At 46.0% G+C, this 22,620-nt stretch overlaps 2 protein-coding genes across 21 annotated transcripts in view; one reads left to right on the forward strand and one right to left on the reverse strand.

Annotated features, from left to right (window-relative positions):
• The window catches only part of NCOR1 (nuclear receptor corepressor 1), a 161,107-nt gene extending 142,038 nt beyond the window's left edge, over positions 1-19,069 (forward strand). For 13 of the 17 annotated variants that reach the window (XM_086686110.1, XM_086686113.1, XM_086686118.1 and 10 more), the window contains 11 exons: positions 1,390-1,555; positions 1,736-2,229; positions 4,971-5,099; positions 5,520-5,677; positions 5,827-6,050; positions 7,285-7,425; positions 9,116-9,258; positions 13,194-13,247; positions 13,691-13,912; positions 16,278-16,457; positions 17,944-19,069. In XM_086686110.1, the coding sequence (XP_086542236.1) occupies positions 1,390-1,555; positions 1,736-2,229; positions 4,971-5,099; positions 5,520-5,677; positions 5,827-6,050; positions 7,285-7,425; positions 9,116-9,258; positions 13,194-13,247; positions 13,691-13,912; positions 16,278-16,457; positions 17,944-18,131 (2,099 nt within the window). In that variant the 3' untranslated portion in view covers positions 18,132-19,069. The remainder of the gene's footprint in view (positions 1-1,389; positions 1,556-1,735; positions 2,230-4,970; positions 5,100-5,519; positions 5,678-5,826; positions 6,051-7,284; positions 7,426-9,115; positions 9,259-13,193; positions 13,248-13,690; positions 13,913-16,277; positions 16,458-17,943) is intronic. The other 4 variants (XM_086686126.1, XM_086686127.1, XM_086686116.1 and 1 more) reach the window with 3 other exon arrangements.
• Positions 568-22,620, reverse strand: part of TTC19 (tetratricopeptide repeat domain 19) — a 49,982-nt gene continuing 27,929 nt past the window's right edge. For 2 of the 4 annotated variants that reach the window (XM_086686128.1, XM_025920401.2), the window contains one exon: positions 21,122-22,512. In XM_086686128.1, coding sequence (XP_086542254.1) covers positions 22,379-22,512 — 134 coding nt within the window. In that variant the 3' untranslated portion in view covers positions 21,122-22,378. Of the gene's footprint in view, positions 10,473-21,121; positions 22,513-22,620 lie in introns of those variants that run through there. The other 2 variants (XR_015243887.1, XM_086686129.1) reach the window with 2 other exon arrangements.

A 22,620-nucleotide genomic window follows, 5' to 3' on the forward strand; every position in this document is an offset into this window, starting at 1 on the left:
TCTTGGCCGAGATACAGAAATTTAAATAGCAGGCCCTCTCCTAGGAATATAGAAGTGCTGGTGGAAGCTGACATATGGTTGGAAGGGAGAAAATTGCTGAAGAGGTGCGGCCGGGCGGTACCTGCTGTGGGGACAGGGACACACGGTAAAACTGCCGGCGCCGCCTCTGAGGGCGGAGAACGGAGGAGGCGGAGGAGGCGCAGAAGGGAGTGAAGAGCGAGGGAGTCTGAGCTCTTCCCAGAGAGTCGTGCGGCACAGAGTCCAAGTTGTGGCTTTGTTCGGGGAGAGCTGAGGTCAAGCGAACAAAAACAGCTCAGCTGCTGGAGGAGGTGGTTAGCGGAGCTGATTTGGGGGCGGGCGGAGTGGAGCGGGGAGAGCTGTGGCTGAGTGAAGCCGCCTCGGACCCTGGGGTGGTGGCAGCTCTCATCACGTGTGTCCTCCTCATCACGATGTTTAGACGGCGGCGCCGAATGGGAGTTTGGAAACGGTAAACACGCCGGAGTTTGAGGAAAACTCTTGAGAGATGGGCTTACCTGATTTTTGTTAACGTTTATTTGTTTTGAGAGCGAGAGAGCGAGAGCGCACGCGCGCCCAGATGCTGGAGAGTCAGAGAGAGAGAATCCCAGGGAGGCTTAATGGCTGTCACCTCAGAATCCGACTAGGGGCTCGATCTCACAAACCGCGAGCTCATGACCTGAGCCGAAATCAAGTGTCAGATGCTGAACTGAGCCACCCAGGAGCCCCCGATTTGTATTAGCACAGCTGACCCTGTACTCAGGTGAGGGGCGCTGACCCCCCACGCAGCGGGGGAAAATCCAAGTATAACTTTGACTCCCCCCAAACTGCCAGTCGCCTACTATTTATTGCCTGGAAACCTTACCGCTAACATAAATAGTTGATTACCCATATTTTGTATGCATGTCTCATGTATATGTCCTTACAATAAAGTGAGCTAGAGAACAGAAATTGATGAGAAAATGATAAGAGAAAACACAGTTACGGTACTGTACTGTATTTAAAAAAAGAAAAAAAATCCACAGGTAGGTGGCCCGGTGCAGTTCAAATCCCTGTTGTTCAAGGATCAACTGTACTTCACTGTTGGTGTCATTTTTGTTTCTGTCAGGAATCACAGAAATGAAAGCGCCAGTAAATGAGAGTGGATGTTTTTCTCTCGAGCTACGAGAGTGGTTTTATTACATGTTTATTGAGAAACTCGTGTGGAACATGAGCAAGGCCAAAAGGCGGGTCATCAAGTTTCTTAACGTTTTCTCTTGTCAGGAATAACTAAGAAAGGAATGGTCCCTAAATGTGGCCGTCTCTAGGTTCTTCCTCGGGGCTTGTCTTCCCTTCCCTCTTCTTTGTTTTATTTTATTTTTTTGGCCTTCACAGGCTCCGAACAGCCGGGCCGACCTGGCAGCCACGGGTATGTCCGCTCCCCATCCCCTTCAGTGAGAGCTCAGGAGCCCATGTTGCAGCAGAGACCCAGCGTTTTCCAGGGAACCAACGGAACCAGTGTAATCACACCTTTGGATCCAAGCGCTCAGCTGCGAATCATGTGAGTCTCCCGGACACGTTCGGACCAAGGACAAACAGACGGTCTCTTGCGTACCGCGCACTTTTAGATCGGTGGCCGCCCGACACGTCTTGGTGTGCGGTGGACCCCGCCGCCTCCCCAGCGCGCCCCCGGTAGAGCCCGCCCTTCACGGAGCTGTGTGTGGTTTGCTTCTGTTCGCAGGCCGCTGCCCGCCGGGGGCCCGTCGATAAGCCAGGGCCTGCCGGCCTCCCGCTACAGCACCGCTGCGGACGCCCTGGCCGCCCTCGTGGACGCCGCAGCCTCTGCCCCCCAGATGGAGGTTTCCAAAACGAAAGAGAGTAAGCATGAAGCTTCCAGGTTAGAAGAAACTTTGAGAAGCAGGTCAGCTGCAGTTAGTGAACAGCAGCAGCTAGAGCAGAAAAGCCTGGAGGCGGAGAAGAGATCTGTTCAGTGTCTGTACACCTCGGCCGCCTTTCCAAGTGGCAAGCCCCAGCCTCACTCTTCGGTAGTTTATTCAGAGGCTGGGAAAGATAAAGGGCCTCCTCCAAAATCCAGATATGAGGAAGAGCTAAGGACCCGAGGGAAGACTACCATTACCGCAGCTAACTTCATAGACGTGATCATCACCCGGCAAATTGCCTCGGACAAGGATGCGAGGGAACGTGGCTCTCAAAGTTCAGACTCTTCTAGTAGCTGTATGTATCTTCATCTGAGTTTTGCAATGTGATATCTGAGTAAAGAATTACTTTCTTCTCTAGGTAAAGCAGAGCTATACGGTATAAGGAAAATCCTGACCTTGCTCATAATTGTCATGAAAGGGTTTGGTGGGTTTACAGGTGCAAAATGTCTGTCCTGCTGTCTGTCGTGTTTATTTCAACTTCAGCTTCTGAAGTATGCCTGTCCAGGTGTTTTCCATGAGAACCCCGTGCCTTTGGAAAGGTAAAGCTGGGAAGTAGGACAGAGCTCACTAACATTTTCAGGAATCTGAAAGATGACAGATGTGTCGTCAAGCTCTGTGCTACGAAGGCCCCTTCAGGGGGGGACCCTTCAGGGGCGTCTTCTAGTATGTGGTTCGGTATTCAAGTCGATACCCCACAGTCTCTTGTATCCTTTTGCTGAGATACAAAGTTTTAAAAAGCGACACCACCGTCTTACTGGTAATTGGTATTTACATCACATCTGTCTTGCAAGTCGGATTTACAAAGAACTTTTTTCACATATTTATTGGTCATTTTTATTCCTCCTTTACGCATAGCCTCATATTCTGTGCTCGTTTTCTAAAATTGTTCTCATGTGTTTCTTTTAACTTTTAATTCTGGTGTAAACATACAGTGTTCTGTTAGCTTCAGGCGTGCGATGTAGCGATGCAACGCTTCTGTACGGTTACTCCGTGTGCCTCACGATCAGTGTGCTCTTGATCCTTGTCACCGATTTCCCCCATCCCCCACCCCCTCCCTGCCGGTTGGATTTTGATCAAATCCGGTTCGTCGTTTTGACATCTACCCTCTAAGTCCGTAAGGGTTCACAAATCTACAGTGAGATGCTGGAAAAGTTACTTTGAATTTATTGTTAACAGCTGCCTAAATTCTGTATGGAATTCCTGAAGGAAGCAGCAGGTATTTAAGCGACTGTCAGCTAATGCTTGCCATAACTTAACCACACGCAGTCCTGTCTCTGCTGTTTCCATTAACGAAACTGAACAGAGTTGGAGATTTCGTGTGCACCAGCATGCGACGTGTAATTCTTTTTACCCCGTGCCTAATTATAATTTGTTTGGGTAAAAATCTGCCCCACGGCTGAGGTTTTTGGGGAGAAGGGGGCAGCTGGATAGTCTGTTGTATAGACAGGAAACTTCTGTTAGCCTGGGATTATGAAGATCTGCAAAATTGGTATTGCACGTGCAGAAACTTGCTCCCTGGGGAAGATCTGTGGTTCCAGGACTGGGATCCAGCCTGTGGCTTACTGAAAGCGGTGGCACATGGTTCGCTAGTCGCTGGATAGCCCCTCTTTTCAGGTGGCATGACAGAGCCGACCTTGCTCGAGGAGTCTGTCCTTCAGAAGGTCTGAAGATAGAAAAGCTGTCTTCTTTTCTGACTGGGTTATCCCTGGGTAAATGGCTGGCATGAAGCTGACAGGCTATTTACAGGTACCCTGTATGGTTTTCGGTTTTTCTCTTCAGAGCGTCCTTCCCCCCGCAGGTGAAGCACTGTGCCTTCATCTTCACCTGGCGGCTTCTAGAGGGGTGTGTGCACAGTGTAGCATTAGTCTATTGACTGTATATTGGACGTGGTGAGCAGATTCAGGATGCCGGGTGTTTAAACAGTGATGAATGCCAGGGGCTCCAGAAGTTGCAAAGTAGTATAAATGACTTCGAATATAGTGATTTATTTTAGCTCCCGAAAGCTCATTTCCATCCCAGTTGTCAGGTTCCCGTTCTCCCGAGTGTACTAGAACCTAGCCAGTCACAACCTGCATGGCCTGGTGAAGGGGGAGGACGGAAGGGCCGTTCAGTTGAGTCCTGGAGGATCATAGGTGGGAGCTTGGTAAGAGTTCATTCCGAACTTCTACACCTGTGTCCAGGACCCACTGACTGATCACACTGGCTGATCCCGGCAGTCATGGACCCTTTGGGCCTCTGACAGTGTTCTCGGATTCTTTGCTACAGCCCGTAGATGCAAAGAGCACTCTAAAGTCAGAAGGTTCCGCAACAGAAGGTTACACGTGCCTCTCCCATCCTTCTGAGGCCGTGGCGAGACTGGGAACGGCTGCCTGGACCCTCACCCCACTGACCCTGTTTTTCTGGGAACGGCTACCCAGAGGGGGCCTTTTCTGACATGGGCGTCCTTTCTGCCAGGAGAGTGCATTTGCTACTTTTCAGACATTCCCTGCCATTTCTGTGTGTTTTCACGTGTAACAGTGCCAAGAAGTTATTTGGAGTAATACTTTTTGTCAGCAGTACTCCAGTGATTTGAGAAAATCATTATATAATGTTACTTAATCTGTAGCTTTAAAAGCATCCTGGTAACGAAGCCACTGTGTAGCCTGAAAGTTCTTCTAAGAGCTCGTTGTCCCACAGAACTGTAATTCTCGGAAGCAGTGAACCGTTGGGATCTCCCCTCTGAGAAAGGTCCTTCCTGGGGTTCTTCTGCTCCCAGGAGAACGTCACACATCTATCCTCTGCCTCCCCGCCCGAAGGTCTCAGAGGCCACACGGTTTCAGGAACCCTGTGTCCCACAGAGACCAGGGACACTGAGGGAGCACTTGCGGACCTTTGAAACCAATGCATTGAGCTTGTTGGTTGTTATCACTAACCTGGGTGCCACTGAACGTTTCTGAGAATAAAAACCAAAAATATGCGAGTAGGTGTGAAGAATTTGGACTTCTGCAACTTCTCGTCGGATTAGTTTTAAAGTAAGATTCTTTCCTTTTCTTAAAGTATCTTCTCATCGGTATGAAGCGCCTGGCGATGCTATTGAGGTGATCAGCCCTGCCAGCTCGCCAGCGCCGCCCCAGGAGAAGCTACAGGCCTATCAGCCGGAGGTGGTGAAGGCAAACCAAGCAGAAAGTAGGTACTTTTTAGCCACCGGTTTACCTGTTTGCACATCTGCAGGTGTCATTTGCTTCCGATCATCTGCCCAGACCGTGTGCAGGAATAACTGGTTTTGTTGGTTTTGTTTTAGAGTAGTCTTTATGGCTGTAGAACCCCTTAAGACTGCACCGGTGGGAAATTATCTTGAAGCTTTTATCAAGTTCTCTTTTGTTCCTATTTAACGATACAGAAAATAGCTGATATTTTGTCCACTCATGCTCTCACGGTTTATACTAGTCCCGATAAGCATTTTTTCCTCCAAAATTAAGATCGTGAATTCTGTTTAGCGATAGCACCATGTCCCTCCCATGTGTCCCTGAGTTATGTTTAATCTGATAGTGAGTGACAGGCAGGGGTGTTCCTGAGTAGGACATCTACCTGTCTGCCCTCCCCTAGGTGAAGCCAGCAGACCATACGAAGGACCATTACATCACTACCGACCCCAGCAGGAATCCCTGTCTCCACAGCAGCAGCTGCCCCCCTCTTCACAGGCCGACGGGGTGGGGCAAGTGCCCAGGACCCACCGACTGATCACACTCGCTGATCACATCTGTGTAAGTTCTTCTGTTAATTTTTCTGTTTTTGATCGTGCGGGAGGCACATTTCACAGAGAGTCACAAAAGAGATGTCCAGGTTTTTTAATGCTACATTTTTGGGCAAGCACTCCGTGGGTTTAACCAATTCCTTCTCTCCTCATTCACAGCAAATCATCACACAAGATTTTGCTAGAAATCAAGTTTCCTCACAGCCTCCCCAGCAGCCTCCCACTTCTACATTCCAAAATTCACCATCTGCTTTGGTGTCCACACCTGTGAGGACTAAAACATCAAATCGTTACAGCCCAGAATCCCAGTCTCAGTCTGTCCACCATCAAAGACCAGGTCCAAGGGTCTCTCCAGAAAATCTTGTGGACAAATCCAGGGGAAGGTATGTTTTGTTTTTCTTTCAAGTTTATTTATGTTAGAGAGAGAGAGAGAGAGAGAGAGAGAGAGAGGCGTGCAATTGTGGGAGGGGCAGAGAGAGAATCCCAAGCAGGCTCCAAGCTGTCAGCAGAGTCTGATGCATTGCTCAGTCTCATAAACTGGGAGATCAGGACCTGAGCCGAAATCAAGAGTCAGAAGCTTAACGGACTGAGCCACCCAGCCGCCCCAGTATGGTTTTTATTTCAAATTGTATGTACATTTCTGAAGAGTAAAGCAATTTGAATAGATCTACAAGATAGGGGATTAATTTTGTACACCTAAAGTTTATTCACTCTCACTCCTTGGGAAGTACAAATGAGGGTTTTTTGCCTGTTCTTAAAATGTTCACTGCCCGAGCAGTTGGTACTGTATCTTTTTAATGTATATTCAAAAGTCAGGTTCTTCATCTTTCATGGAAGGGAGGTGATAGTTTCAAGTTTGATAAATCAAGAAAAGTGTAAGATTATTTAGTTTAGAGGTAACCACCAAGGAACCAAAAGAAAAATGGTAAAAAATGGCCACCTGTTTGGATGGGGTTGATTGGGAAAGGAAAGGACAGGTCGTGTACGTATATACTAATTACACTTAAAGGTCACAGGTAGCTCTTAATATGTACAGTCACTAAGCCAAAGCCTTGTTTTGGTCTAAACAGTATGTTTGTATCACGTGATCTTTACCAATGTGGTATCCGGAGGAAGAACATGAAACCGCAGAGAATCGCGCAGCCCTAGCAGGGGGCAGCTAGAGCCTGTCTTGACTCACCTGATGGGGTGCTCAGGGTTCAGTTTAGTTCTCTGGTCCTTTCTCTTTTAACTTCACGGGGAAAGACCTGTTCAGTGTTGACTGACTCAGAGAGAGAGGTCAAAGCCTGGAGGGCTCACCAGAGTAACAAGGGCAGGATGGTGGGTGTGATACCGAAGCGCACGATGACCTTGACCTCCCTCGGAGCATCGGCCGCTGCCTGTCCCGGGTTGTCATGTGCCACCAGTGCACGTGCACGGATAAAGCAGCGCCAACAGACTTTTTGATAACCCGGTATATAGTGAAGATCTGAGGCAACTTTTTTTCTGATAGAAGCTAGCAACTTTTATTCCTTTCTCCTGAATGACGTAATGAGTGAACCGGTTTCAAACCGTCTAGGGTGATTTGTAGGCAGGCCCCAGGAGCACAATCTAATATTTTATATGTTACAATACCAGGCCTGGAAAATCCCCAGAGAGGAGTCACGTCTCTTCTGAGTCCTACGAGCCCATCTCCCCACCCCAGGTTCCAGTCGTGCATGAGAAACAGGACAGTGTACTGCTCCTGTCTCAGAGAGGGGCGGAGCCTGCAGAGCAGAGGTGAGGAGCAGGAGCGTGTCCCGGCTGGCGGCTCCCGTGTCAGAGCGTGCGTGTGTCCTGTGCCTTTTCTCCCCTCCGGGTTACGTGTCAGGATAGGACTCTCCAAGGACCACGAAGTCTCTTTCCCTGGTGATCTAATACCAGTGGATTTTAGTGAAAAAGTTACATTTAAATAGGTTACAGAAAAAAAGTGTTCACTATTCTTGAAACCAAGCCTTTCTAGATCTTTTTTAAAAAATCCTTTTCTGTCCACGTGGTCAGCTGTTCAGCTGTCGATCGAAGCCCTGCTTGAGTGTTTATCGTGCACCAGGCCTTGTGGACTCCACGTGGAAGGGAAGTCCTAACGAGCACCTTTGCTGAACTGCTTTACGGACTTTTTCTTCCCTATTTCTGACCCCAACCCAGCCCCTGTGAATTATTTGGGTTTTATTTCCGTTTGGATTAGACTCTACCTTTGGTTTGGCCCCTGCCTGGTCCACTTCCACCAGAGTGATTTGTCTAAAACTCATGGAATCAAGCTCTAAGCCAGTAGGCCGGCACCTGAGTTCCTTCATGAGCAGGTTCATGCTGCTTGTCTGGTTTCCTGCCGCTTCCCCCTCACACCACACTCTTGTGTCCGTGTCAAGCTGCTTACGGTCCCCTGAATTCCTTTCAGTCCCTACGTACGCTGTTTCCTTGGTGTAGAACACACTCCCGTGATGCTCCTGGAGGTGAATCTAGGAGGTGCCCATGGTCAGATAGAGGGAGGGTCCAGCTCTAAACCAAGGTCTCACTCCAAACTGCTAGTGCATTTCTTAAACAATGTGTTCTAAGTTATTTATGGTTTATATTCATGGGCAAGCAAATAGATGTTGGTACCTTTCAACGAAATGAGGAGAATCTGTTTTTAGAAAGGGGCTGACGTTCAATTTAATTATATATTTACGCTTTCCCTTCAGTTTGTGACTTTTTTGAGGACAGGGGCCACATCCTGCCCATTTTCTATCACATATCTGTCTCTCTTTGGCATATGGCAGGTATTCTTATGTTTGAATGATGAATGAACCCACCCGACCAGATGAGGTGATCAGCAGCCTTCCGTTTGTTCTTTGCTGTCATCTCCAGCTCTAGCTAGATCATCGTGGTTAAAGGAAATTTGGTTCTTTAAAATGTGTTAGTATAGGAAGCTGCAAATGATTGCGAAACCCTTTACATGAGACTCAGCTCATCTGGTGGGAGGCGTGAAATGATTTTAACAGAGGCAGTTTTATTTCTACATTGTGGCTCTTCTGTTGAAGGCCCCAGGTTTTGATTGCTTAGGTATGAGCTCTTGGCTGTTTTATAGGCAAGTCGTGCTATTAGTTTTAATTTCTTCTACTTCATAGCAGTTCTGCTAGTAGAATAGTGAATAGTTCCTGGTGTATGTGGCAGCTATAAATAATACCAGTGTCTGTGCTGTTAAGCAGATGGCATCATGGTAAGCTGTTTCTCACTTTCCTGTTAACATCATTTGTTGCTTATTCGGTCTTCGTTAAGAATCTCCATCCTAGATTATCTCCGTTGCAGTCCTCACTTTATGAGCGTGCTGAAGTATTTGTGTCCCCATATATGACGTAGGGTTATCCACAGACACGAAATGGGGAAGTGGGTACACCCCCAAGGTTAGCACATGATGAAACAGACATAATAGGCATAACTGTGTTCCCCACAGGAATGATTCCCGCTCGCCAGGGAGTATAAGCTACTTGCCTTCCTTCTTCACCAAGCTCGAAAACACGTCACCCATGGTTAAATCAAAGAAGCAGGAGATTTTTCGTAAGTTGAACTCCTCTGGTGGAGGTGACTCTGATATGGGTAAGTGGGATTTCTTTCATGAATCCCAAAATAAAACCTGCATTAATAATAATTGTATCTCTGGTGTTGCCTCTCATGTGATCCTTGAGTTTGAAGGCTCTTGTAGGCGTCTGTCCAACCACATTTGATCTTAAAGTTTCTTCTCAAATGTCTGCCAGTACATGAAGATTGCCTGCTAGAGAGCAAGAACTTGCTGCTTTCTGAAGCTGTCCGTCTTCTCTTTGAACAAATGTGGGGCCAGATTAGCTCTTCATGTAGTTTTTTTTTTTTACCCATCGGTCTTAGTTTTATCCGTTTGGGCCGAGTCTGCATGACCACTCCGCAGCCATTTGAAGACAGAGCGTGTCCTTCAAGTCTTCTCTCTGTAAACATCCTGCGTCATCAGCTGTTCACGCTGCTGGTTCTGAGTGTCCCTCCGCAGAAAACCACTTTATTTAGCTTAACCTCTCAGTAAGTTCTGAGTAGTGTGCTCTGCCCCAGAGGCATCACTGTTCAGGAGTGTAGATTGTATTAGGGTGTTGGGCAACGAGCACGCAGTTAGGATATAGTGCACTTAATACGAGCATAAATATCAGGGTATCTTGATGCGCTGCTCTGGGTCCGTACCTTTCCTTTGCTGTACTTTTGGAGTCACTGGCTCCAAGTCCGTGCTGTGCCACTCAGTTACTTTTCCTACCCCAGCAGTGTCTTCCTGGATCTCTGTTCAGTCATTCAGCATTCATCTGTAGATGCGATCAGTCCACCGTGTGAAAATAGAATAACAGTAACGGCAGGCAGACAGTTATGTCGTTATAGCTCTGGGCACTTGGAAGCATGTACAAGGCATTTAATCCTCACAGCGGCCCTACACCCTCCACGGTGTAATCGTCTCCATTGTGCGGATGAGGAAACCTAGGGAGGTTTAAGAACCCGTGCAGACTGCCTAACTGGTGAGTCATGGGGCGGTGGCCCCACTCTGGCGTGCCAACCCCACGTCTCTGGCGGTGCGCTCACTGGCTTGTAACAGTTCTGTACTCACAGCATCGTCACCCACGTCACTGGTAGATACTCAGTAGGATAAACCTCTGTGGCATCCAGACCTTCCCTTTGGGTTGAAAGTCGTACTTCTCCATCTTTTCCTCAAGTACCTCCAGTGACGCGGCGAGATTTGTCGGATCTGGGTTTTCCGCAATCTGCTTTATTTCTGTGATCTGCGATCTACTAGTCTCCCGACCCTGTCAAAAGAAAGGAAATTGTGGGCTGTGAACTACAAACTGCCAGGTGGACGTGTGTTTGGATCTGACACTTTATGATTAATAAAGGTTGAACATCCAAGAGAAAAAAAGGGTGAGCCCAGTGTCAGTTATTGTTGTGAACTCTCTCTTTGGAAGATAAATATTTTAGAATATTGGCCAGCATTGCTATCAGGCTTACAGATATCCTTTCTTCTTTAAAAAAAATTATGACATTTTTCTGTCTCATCACGGGTTTCATCTGTTACTTACAGAGAGCGTCAAATGTCACCAACAAAAATGTGGTGCTCTCATCTTCACATTCTCTCAGAAGGCAGAGAAGAATCAGAGCGTGAAGACCTGCCGATTCTCGAACAGCCGGTTTAGAATTGTTCCATCTTTGAGGGGTTTTCGCTCATCCTCTCTAGTCTTGGTCTCGCCTCATTTTAGTGGGAAAAAAATTGTTGACAGAAAAATGCCACATGTGACTTGAAGAAGCCCGCTTAACAGTGTTGTCTTCTATTTTCTTTTGTCCTCAGGCGGTAGCTCTCTCATTCATTCATTCAACAATTAATTATTGAGCAGGGTGCTGTGTTGGGCACTTTTACAATGACAGATGGTCTCTACTCTGAACATGTAAAATGAAACAAGTCCCTAACTTTAACAGAGGATAAAATGCGTGAATGTCTTAATGCAAGTACAAACAATATTGCTTGGGGAATTTTTTGATCGCAGGAACTCTTTTCGATTGTGGAAAGGGACAGTTAAGGAATTGTGTTAAGGAAGCAGTGGGCTGATGGGTCCCCAGGGCACATTCCGTCTTCCCCAGGAAGTAGAACCAAGACATCCAAGCCATCAGCAACCGAGACCACTTTGTTTCACCTTGGAGTCTCTCAATTAATTCAGCGTTCCCACCGAGGACATCAGTGATTTCGTTCTTCAAAAACCGTAATGCTTTAAACTTACTTTATTTGATCTTCCACAAGCCATTTTTCCCCTTCTAGAAATATTCTCTTCTCTTGGCTTTCAGATACTATGTTCTCCTGTTTTTTTCTCTTCTACTCCGGACATTTTTTATGTCTTCTTAGCAGCTCAGTCTTGCTCTGCCTGACCCTTGAATGCTGTTTTCCCAGTGCCGTCCTCACGCACTAGAACCTCTGAATCCTCTCACCCGCTCCAGGGGTGTAAGCTGTGTGCTGAAAACTCCCAGATTTGTGTCCGAAGTGGGGTTCGGCTTTTCCCATGAAGTTTCACTTGCATACCTTTGAGGACCTCTGTCTTCTTGTGCATTTGGCTTCTTAAGTGTCTAAAAAGGAATTAACGTTCTACCTCTGCACACGGAGAAGCACGTCACCCCCTCCTTCCCTGCCACACTTCCTCCACTGTGGCTTCACTAGCTTCTTTCTGGGCAGCCCTCCCTCTGCACCTCTTCCTGTCGAGTCTGCCTCCTAAACAGCTGTCCCTTGTCCGTCTTCCCTGCCCGTTTCTGAGTGGTTATCACATCATGTTCTTTCACACACGTGTGCCCATCTGTTTTAAGCCAGGGGTCCTCACACTTGAGTATCGATCCCTGTGCCTGGAGTGCTCGTTAAGCATGTGAGCCACAGGCCTTGGGACTCGAGGAAGTTGGCACTTTTACTGAGGCACGGGGGTGGTTCCATTCTGACGGCCTCACAAAGTACCACGCCAAACTGTAAGCTCCAGAGGGAAAATACACAGAGGATCGTATTGTTCTCACCAGTTGAAAAATATGAAATCGTCTTTATCTGACCATTTTGATCAGTAAGAAGGTGATTTTATGAGGTTTCCACCAAATGCTTAATAAATATTTGTCGAATGAATGAATTCTATTCCAGAAACTTTTGTGTATTCGTCACTCCACTTTTTCAGGTTCAGTTTATTTACTGCAAGTTTTCCTGACCCATGAGTGGGGAGACGGTCATGGTTTTGTATAGTTCTTCCTGGAGATTTTTGTCCTCCTTCCTGTTGCCAATTTAAAGTTGCCCGATGAAGGAAGTTTTTAGTTTCCAGGCACATGCAGCCCGGCTTCAGAGAGTGGCCTCCTCTCCGGGAAAGAGCCCATCCTGCTGCAGACTCCCCCAGAGCTCCGCGTTCTGCTCTGGGGCACACCCCCCACCCTGCTTCCCTATTCTTTCTCTTTCGAGTTCTCAGCAGCAAGTTGGAAGTTGTGGTGAGAACACCATTCACGTTCCCAGATTCCTTCTACCTCTCTCGGCGCTTTATCGGTAGTTCCCAGGCTGTCCCACCTGTTGTTGTTCAAACTGCACAAATGACAAATCACGGGCTGCTCCTGTGCCTGTGGGAGTCGCTCCCGGTGAAGCATAGGGAAGCCCACGTTTTCATGCTGTTCATGGAGGGGTCTGAGGCCAGGCTGTCTCAGACTGGCTGGCATTCCTGGGCTCATCCCAGAGGCGTCTCTTCTCTGGCAAACTGGATCCCTTTCCTATTGTTGTTTCTCCGGCAGTGCGAGCGCTCTCTTCCTCCTGTGGGCACATGGCTCCTGTTCAGATTTTCCCACCTCATCCAATTTTTTATTGCTTGATTTTTTTAAAAATAATTACTTCTTTGTCTTAACTGGTGAAAAATAAGGTTGGGATCATGGGAAATAAAAAGGTTAATTTCACTGTAGGGTTTGAGACTTTATCTCCTTCAGTGTACGTGATTATCCCATCTCAGTTAACTCAAATGTTTGTTTAAATACAGCAGCCGCTCAACCAGGAACTGAGATCTTTAATCTGCCAGCAGTCACTACCTCAGGTAAGAATCAAAATGTGTCCACCCGATACCCATCGAGTACCGACTGCCCAGCAGGGGCACTGCCCCAGTGTGCATAAATGTAGTCGGGGAGGAGACAGCGGCAGTGAAAAGGGAGCCCAGTTTCACTAAACACTTGCTGGAGAGGTAACGGAACAAAGAGAATCAAAACCACTAAAGAACAGTGTAGAAACGAGGGAGCTGAAAAGAGAAAAAACCGAGGAACTTTAAGTGGCTGGACCCATTCATTTAGCAAAGGAAAACTCAATTTGCTGGAGTTACCACTGGGGGATTTGGGCGCCCCTGTGTGGGCTCTCGGGGTGTTGCAGGCAGCTGGCCCGGGGCTGTGTGTCCCGTGGGCCCAAAGGCCGTTTGGAGTCCGCTGGTCTCTGTCTCTCCGTCTGCTGTTCGGAAATAAGCAGAAATGGCGTGCTGGTCTCTTTCAGGCTCAGTTAGCTCTAGAGGTCATTCTTTCGCTGATCCTGCCAGTAACCTCGGTCTGGAAGACATCATCAGGAAGGCGCTCATGGGAAGCTTTGACGACAAAGTCGAGGAGCACGGAGTCGTCATGTCCCAACCTGTCGGCGTGGTGCCCGGTGGCACCAGCACCTCCGTTGTGCCCAGTGGGGAGACCCGCAGAGAGGAAGGGGACCCGTCACCTCATTCAGGTGAAGTGTGTTCACTCTTGTGCCCTTCTGCTGCCTTTCCCAAGAAAACGCCAGTCTACTTCCAAGTGGTAATGTGTCACCAAGACGTTTCATTTTGTGTGTTCCCAGAGTCCCCTCTAACGGTTTTACTTAGTTGTTTTTTTTTTTTTTTTTTTTTTTACCTGCTCAGACATTTTAGTAACACAAACAGAAATTTTAAAAGGACGGAGATTTTTATGCAGAAGTCACCTTTGAGTGTTGGGTTTTTTTTTTTGCATCTAGTCCTTATCTGGATCGACATATTTTAACTGTAATGCAAGTACAGGTTCCTTTCTGCTTTTGAATAAAAGGGACTTACTATTGTAATAAAAAGAACAGGCTCAGCATAAAAGAATTTTCAGCCATAGAAGAAGAAAAAAAAAAAAAACCCTTCAGATCACATCATCCAGAAAGCTAGTGTTCTTGTCTGATAAGCATCATTTTAGAAGTATCTCTATATGGACACATAAAAGGCCAGATAGACATCAGAACCAATCATTCATACGTCCTGATAAAAGCAAGCACACAAGAAACTGTGATTCTAAGCTTTGAAACCCCTTTTTCTTAATCTTTGAGAACTAGGATCTCTTATGCTTAAAAATTTACTGGCAGGTCAGCAGTATTTCAGGTTTAGTTTAGGGTTTTTTCCTGTTATCCTCAAGCAAAAGATCTCACTAAGGTGAAGAAGATCAAAGAGATCAGAGGTTCTTATTTATTTACACCCACGTGTATTTTATGGCCACGTGGATTCACTTCCTGCTCTGAAGGATGAGCACAGTCTTCCCCTTTCTGCTCTTACCTCCTGATTTGTATTGATTTACCTGTGCGTGTATTTGAAGGTGGTAACATTGGTGACGGTCACCCACTTCAAGCAACCCTGGTCACGTACCCCTTCTGTTGAGACCTTTCTTTTTGGTACTGTTTTCACACTCCCTTTTCTCTCAGAGGCTGCTGTCCTCCGAGACTGTTCCCGCTCAAGAATGACTTCTTGCTGCCTTGATACTTGAAAGGACAGTGTGGCACCTTTCTCAAAACATTCCATAGACACTATTACATTTCCCCCACCTGGCGTCAATGGTTGTGTAAGAAGGCGGCCAGGTGTCCCCTTTTTTGGCAGGTGACAGTTTTATCTGCCTGAAGCCTCTTTGCCTCAATTTGAATAAGTTAATTAGTATGTTGGTGTTCGTGCTGTGTCAGACTTTCCTGACCACAGGGAGGCTGTTTGCACCTGCAGGTTGATTTCTACACTCCTGGAAATGTTCTATTTTGCCTCTTTTGTTGGGCTTATCCATCTCAAAAAACACAATTACATTTTTGCCAGCTAGTCTTTGTCCTCCAGATCTGTTACCTTCTAGTTATTTTAGTCATCTTAATCTAATTATTTCAGTCATCTTCATGTGTTGCTTTTACTCTAGCTCACATTTTCCTTTCGTGCTAACGCCCTTTTTGTCGTGTCTGTTCTGATCCTTGCCGTATTTTGTTTCCTGAGCTTTCCACCTCTCCTTTTTGATGATGATCTGTTCTTTACCAAAGGAGCCCAAACTGGCTTTGTGTATTTTGAAGTTTCTCTTCCAGAAGCATCTTTTCCCCTCGTCCCATTCTGTTCTCTTCCTGACCATCAAGGACTTGCACTTCTTTTCTGTGCAGACAGTTGAAGGGGTTGCAGTTGCCTTCTACCCACTTTTTTCTGGGCGCCGTGGGACTCGGGGCAGGGTGAGGTCTCAGGTTCTGTGAGGCAGTGGAACACGTCTGCTGCTCACCTGGGCTCTGTTCTCTTCAGACATCATTTCCATGCTTTGTTCTAGAGCCCTGTCGGGCATCCCACTCCTGTGAACTTCTGTATACCGGAGCCTGGAACAACAGGCCGCCAAGACTTGCTGAGCTTCTGCTGGGGACCAGTAGCATGGCCACGAAGGGGCTTCTGTTCCACGCTTTTTGGCATAAAATTTCCTTGGGGTGGTGTACAGATTCCTCTGCTTCTCTTTAAACTGGCAGGCAAGGAGGTAGTTAGGATTTAACATTTTCGTCAACCTGCTTTAATTTCCTTAGTTTCTGTGCTCCAAGACCCGGAAAGAAATGTTCCTCTCAGAAATTTAATTTCCTTGGTTACATGTTTTTCAAGTTGATGGCATGAGGACATACCCCTTTTGCTTTAGTTGCTACAAGTAAATTCTGGCTTTTAAGTACTAACTTTGAAACTTCACTGGGTCCTAGGATCTGGGTTCTTCGCACCGCCTGCCATCCTCCCGCTTTCTCTCAGCGGCATATAACCCATCAGCACTTGGGTAGGTTTTTAAGTTGAGAACATAATTACTACATGTCAAGAGTTAATTTATTTCACTTTTAGGAGGAGTTTGCAAACCAAAGCTGATCAGCAAGTCAAACAGCAGGAAATCTAAATCTCCCATCCCTGGGCAAGGCTTCTTAGGAACTGAAAGGCCCTCTTCCGTCTCCTCTGTACATTCAGAAGGGGATTACCACAGGCAGACACCAGGGTGGGCCTGGGAAGACAGGCCCTCCTCAACAGGTGAGGAACTTACTGCTAGAAAAGGAGTCGTAAAGTCCTTTTTTATCAAAGCCTTGGCTAGTACTTCTAAAATCAAACTTTGGAAACCTCAGTTTCCATTATTGTATCAGTAGGATTCCACTTTCCAAAACAGACACTGAATGCATGGAATCTTAAAAATTTACAGAGCGTAAGGTCTGATTACCATGAACAAAGGAAGAGCTATGAAAACATCTCCATTCCCCCCACTTCTGTATTGTGCTGGGAGCCAGCACCTGCTATTTGCAAAGCCACGAAGTCTGTGATTTCAGTTCTTCCGGGAACCACACCTGAGAGCGAAGGGCCGCTCCCAGGCTTCACCCTTAGCCTCTCTATAGACATTCTTAGAGAAGGTTCTTAGGGAAATATTAAGAAATCAAAATAAGAAATGGAGATAGTGTAAAAAGCCATCTCTATTGCAGGCTCACTTATATAAACTGATGAAAAACCGTGTTCTAGGGTATTTATGAATGTTTTCCTTTTTGTGCTTGCTTGCTCGTAAGCTTTCTTCTCAAATCTAATAACCACAATACTGGTTGTCTTGAAAGGGAACAGGCTTTGCTTTTTTGTTGTTTAAATAAAACTGGGATTACCTGGTGTAGATTTAAGGGTTTCAGAGAATCGTGAGCCATCTTTTAGGAGTGAAATACATGTACGTCAGTGGAAAATGTCTGAAATGTGCTCTCCCCCTTATTTACATATAAATTTTCTCTGGATATCGTCAGCATAACTGAAGGCCTTTGCTTCATAAAACTCACATCACATGCGAAGTGATTGTGCTCTAGTTTGACAACTTCTAAACCAGTGATTGTTTCCTCTCTTAGGGAAGGAATTTAATTTGTGAAATCCCTTGATAAAATGGCTATGTTTTCTGTCTTTAGAGTTTCTTAAGCTGTAAGAGGCTTTCTGGGGACAGTTGAGACCAATCTAGAAAGTGGCAGGAGGTAGCAGTGCTGTCGTTAGGTTCACATACCCTCTTCCAGATCTTGTACCTTTTAAATCTGCCCAGAGACCCAGCAGCTGACCTGCATCCTGCTGCCCTGTGACCTGCTGCAATTCCTTGTCCCCTCGTCCTCTGAGCACGTACTGCTGCATTTATCATTAAGAGTCCAGGAGTTCTTGGTGCAACCAGACTCTTCAAGCTTAATATGCAGTTTTACTTGGATTCTCCATGGAAACACCTGGTTCTAGAACTCACTGAAAGTTCAGCCCTGAGCTTCCACTTCCGGACTTAGCAACCCTAAGCTTGCACTTACTCGTGTCCTCCGTCCCTTCTAGATTCTCACCGATTGGTGCCTTACCATAGGCTACAGTCTACATGGTGAAACCCTGGCCCTTCTGTGTTTCATTCGGCTACCGGTGTCACAAGACCATTTCAATAGAATAATCATGTCTCCCTCCACTCCATGGAAGCTGTAGGGAACAGCAGCTGTGCTCATGACAGTGAAAACAGTTTTTCTTTTGTCAGGCTCGACTCAGTTTCCTTACAACCCTCTGACTATGCGGATGCTCAGCAGTACGCCACCGACCCCGATCGCGTGTGCCCCGTCCTCCGTGAACCAAGCGGCTCCTCACCAGCAGAGCAGGATCTGGGAGCGAGAGCCTGCCCCGCTGCTCTCTGCACAGTACGAGACGCTGTCGGATAGCGATGACTGAACCGCGCCCAGAAGGGGTCTCGGTGGGGCCAGGGTGTGGGACAGGGAGCTCTCGTTCTTGGCGGTTTCATTTTTAATGGCAGGTCAAAAGCCTTTCGTCCTAGGACTTGTACCCAGAGACTTTTTAAGAGAGCCTGGACCGCAGATGAAGAAATGATGGAAATTTATTTGGAGAGTCAAATGGGGGGGGGGGAGGGACGGGGGGGACTGCCTCCGACACGGGCAGTTCGGTGGATTATAATAATAGTGGAGGGTTGAAATGTAGAGTTTTTAAAAAGTGACAATTCTTGTTCTTACATCTGTTTGTAAAGAAAACCATAATGTCTTTAAATCACTCTTCTGTAAATAGATTACCTTTTTTGCAGTGTTTCCCCTTGCTGTAGTATCTGGTGTACTTATGTTCAAATCAGCGCATCAACTCGGGGGGGTAATTTTAAAACAAAAAAACATCGCACCTATCTTTTTAACCCTTGCCTTCTCAACAACCTCATACAGCCCAGTTACATAATGTTGGCTGTCACGGGCATTGTACTTTTATCCAATTTTGTTTCCTCTAAATTCAGATTTCCAGCGATGTTTAAAATCTTGTGGAAATGTTTAGATTTTTAACACAGACCCTATATAAAATCTGTACATTACGTTTTTGGGTCAAAGGTAGGAGAAACAAAATTCTGCCATACTGTCAATTTCCAGTGCAGGCTTTAATTTTTTTTTTTTTTTTTTTTTTAATTAGTGGCACTGAAAAATATTACTGCATGGGTATGTTATAGTTCAGTTTTTAAAGTTTAAAAACAAAAGGCTTATTTGAGGCATACCTCACTGTTATGCACACTGGTAACTTAACCGTGGCCCTAAATATTCTTTTTCTCCTGCATTTGATGCAGCCCAACAGAGCTTTTGTTTCGAAATAAATTGGACTACCCTGTCCATAGCCACATAGATGATGTGTGATTTAAGGCTCTTGATGTCTCAGGTTTCAGAGGAGTGGGTTGCTCTGTATTATCAGTTGAGTTAGAAGGTAACGATCTGTACAGAATCTGACTCTTAGCTTTGCCTTGTGCTGTGTATCCCGAAGGCTCACTTCCCTTTCCCCATGTGCCAGTGCTAACTCTTACTCTCCCCGTGATTCCACGTGGGCAAGAGTTTACTGGTGAATCTTTCACCGAATCTCAAGGAGCAAATAATTATGAAGGGGTCAGTTTCACCCTTAATAATTGCTTATTGAACTGTGAGATTATTTTATTTTACGACTTAATAGTGCTGCAGCATCCTTCAGCGGCACGTGGATACTGTTTTGGAAGGATGCCACTGAAGATGAGAAAGGGGAGAGGCAGAGGTCTCTCGGGATGATACACGTGAGCACTTCATGGACTTCTAAGTAGATCTCAACTTTTTAACAAAAGTATGCAAGCCTCTACAGAAAGCAGGTGTATGGGAACCACTGACTGCCTCCTTTGTAACGAGATCCTCGCATCACCCTCAGCATTGGTGTCTGATCCCGATTTTAATAATGAGGACACAGGCTCAGTCCTTTGCCTACATGGTTAAGGCCTTCACTCTTGTTACTACTATCCTACTCTTGTCTTAGACCTGAAGTCCTCACAGTAAACTTGAGAGCAGGTTTAGTGATCAGATTCCTTCCACTTGGAAAGCTGGCACCACTTGATGATATACATAAAATTTTCACGTGCGTGAAAAACCGTAACTAAATGTTCTAATTGACATTTTTCTGCTGCTCGTAATGTCTGAGACTTTGTTAATAATCTGCTGTGTCAGCTGACCCAAAAGAGATCATGATTATTTTTCCATGACCCTGAAGGTCTTGAGCCATTCAAAGTCAGCACAGTCTTTGAGAGTAGCCGGCTCAGAGCCTAGCTTGTTACTGGCGCAGCTCTCCTTGAGGACCCGAGAGTGAGTGGTGCTCCCCCCTCGCCCCCTCCTCGCAGTGTGTATGTGTTTTCCTATGCCATCCGCCACCACCTGGAGTTCAGAACGGGAGAGAAAGTCCAGGACTGTTTCTTAGTTGAGAACAACGAGAGGACAGAACTCTCACGGGCTTACCTATGGAGCCAACCGTCTCGGAGGGAGGACGTCCACCTCGGCAGGACCGAAACGGCAGACAGCCCCGAGAGTGACCAAGGACTTGAAGTCGGCTGAAACCAAGGCATGACACTCTTTGCAGGCTGAGATTTCAGTGTTCCAAAGCTGCATCCTTCTGCATGATTTTTTTTTTTTTTTTAGCACCCCAGGATCTAAATTAAAGTCTTCCCAATACTGTTCATAGCAGCATTCTGACAGCCAGATCTCCAGCGCATGTTTATCATGGGAAGTAACTTGGGTGTGCGGGTTCCAGTTTTTAAATATTTATGCCCTGAAAACGCTGGTGACAGTTCAAAAATTTCAACTATGCTCTTTTTAACAATTTCCTTTTGAACTCAGACCAGTCGGCAAAGGGGTCGGCCTTCCTGCCCTGCTACCTTGTTTTACAACTGTGCAAATGAACTCTCATGGAGACACCCACAGGAAGAGACTGTCTCTCTGAAAACACCTATAGTTTTTCCAGCACCAGGACGGGACCGTGAGCGGAATCACTGTGGAGATTCAAAAATTCTTAAATAAAACCTGGAGTCACAATCCTTACTTTCAGTAACCCCTGCAATTGTGAAAAAGCAAAAACATTCTCCACGTAGGTGAGTAGTCCGCTAGTTGACGGTAATTTTTCAAAAATCACCAACCAATAAATTAAGACTGGGTCGCAATGAAACTCAATCTGATTTACATTCTAGTTTCTCATTAGACTCAATTAAAGGAGCTAGCTGGGTGGTAAGAGATGAGCTTAGAAAGCAGGAAGAAATTTACATCTGCAAAATAGAAAATTTGCGTCTTAGTCTAATCCTGGAGGATCTGGACCTCAGGATTTCTAGTATTTTGTTTTTCTTATTTAGTAAGTTATTTTTTATGAGAAACTCAAAGATTACGGAATACATACAATGTTGTTGTAGAGTCTCTAGTTTATTATGAAAGGATTCTTCCAATAGTATGTACACAGAAACAAAAATATCTGTTTACCATTCCCACTCACACCCCCCACCCCCCAAAGGCTTACCAACAATAACAGTGCTCCTTCATGGCACCTACAAAAATTGCCTTTGCCCTAGGCCAGGGGCTCTTTGCAACACTTCTGAGGTAAAAACCTCCATCTACCTATCTTGTATGTATATACTTGATACGCTATGAGGCAGTGTGATAAGGCTGTTTGAACACAGTAGTAGTCTATTCATTTAGGGTCATCGGACAAAATACATTCTCCCATGGCTACGAGACAATCTCATTCGTTTCCTACTTACGGATGAGGATACTGAGACCCAAACTCGAGAAGCCAGGACTAAGATCCAGATCAGTGATCCTTCCACTGTATAAGCAGAACATATGAGAACTACTGGGGAGATTTTACATATTACACTTGTTAAGGCCCGACCCTGAGACAGAAGGTTTGGGGGTGCAGCCTGGGCACGTGCAGAGGACTCTGTTCAGGGACCTAGGCTGCAAAGGAAGCGGAGTCCTCAAACAGCACTGACAAGTGTTCATATCCTTCCTTTTCCCCCCTCTTTCATAGTTCTATAGAACCAGATATGAAGACATACAGTTTACTTTGATTTATAATTAAACGGGTGTATTTTCAAGGGCCTACTTCCTACTTTAAAACTTCATGCTGGGCGCTGGCACAAACCACGACAATGCTTTTGCTCCATTATGCATTAGGTCCCACACTGAGCTTCATGAAATAGATAAGAAAAATAACTCACCATAATCCCCCTTTGCCATGAGACAGTTCTGTTCTTCCAGATATTGATAAAATAAAAAAGAAGGTATAGCAAATCAATGGATCAAAATCGTAGGATAGAGATGCCTGGCTGAATCACCACACCCACCCCAAAGGCCAACTGGCCCATCTCCATCTACAGGTACACTTAGACCAGCACGACAGCACCACACCATACGTTACGACGGAAAGCATCACTTGACATCTGTCCTTAGAGGTCAACATCAGCCAGGGGTGAAAGTCGTCTTTCCTTTAAAGAACAAAAGCGGCAGTGCGTACAACTTGTCCTTCACCACAGCTAACTGACGAGACGTGAATATCAAGGAGAAAGGGTTTAAGCCATTGATTTGGGTGCCACTGAGACTAGAATAACCACTGTTACTTAAAATTCCCTACAACAAAAAGGGATTTAGCGCTTCATAAAATTAAGTGAAAGGTCTACTTTTTCTTGACAGCTCAGCCAGCTCTTCCCTGATGTGCTGTATAGAAACCTCATCTCTTTTCAGCTCTGCTTGCTTCAGTGCTTCCTGGTAGATCTCTTTTGCTTGTGCATATCGTTCTAAAATAACCCAGAGAGAAGGGAGAATAAAGAGAAATGTAGGTTTTCAAAGTGATTCTGAAAGATTCTGAGAGCAAGCACTAGCAACAGTTCAGGTCTAACTTGCTG

The sequence above is a fragment of the Puma concolor genome, chromosome E1 (assembly GCF_028749965.1).
Source record: "Puma concolor isolate L17-30 chromosome E1, mPumCon1.1.hap2, whole genome shotgun sequence".
NCBI lineage: Eukaryota > Metazoa > Chordata > Mammalia > Carnivora > Felidae > Puma > Puma concolor.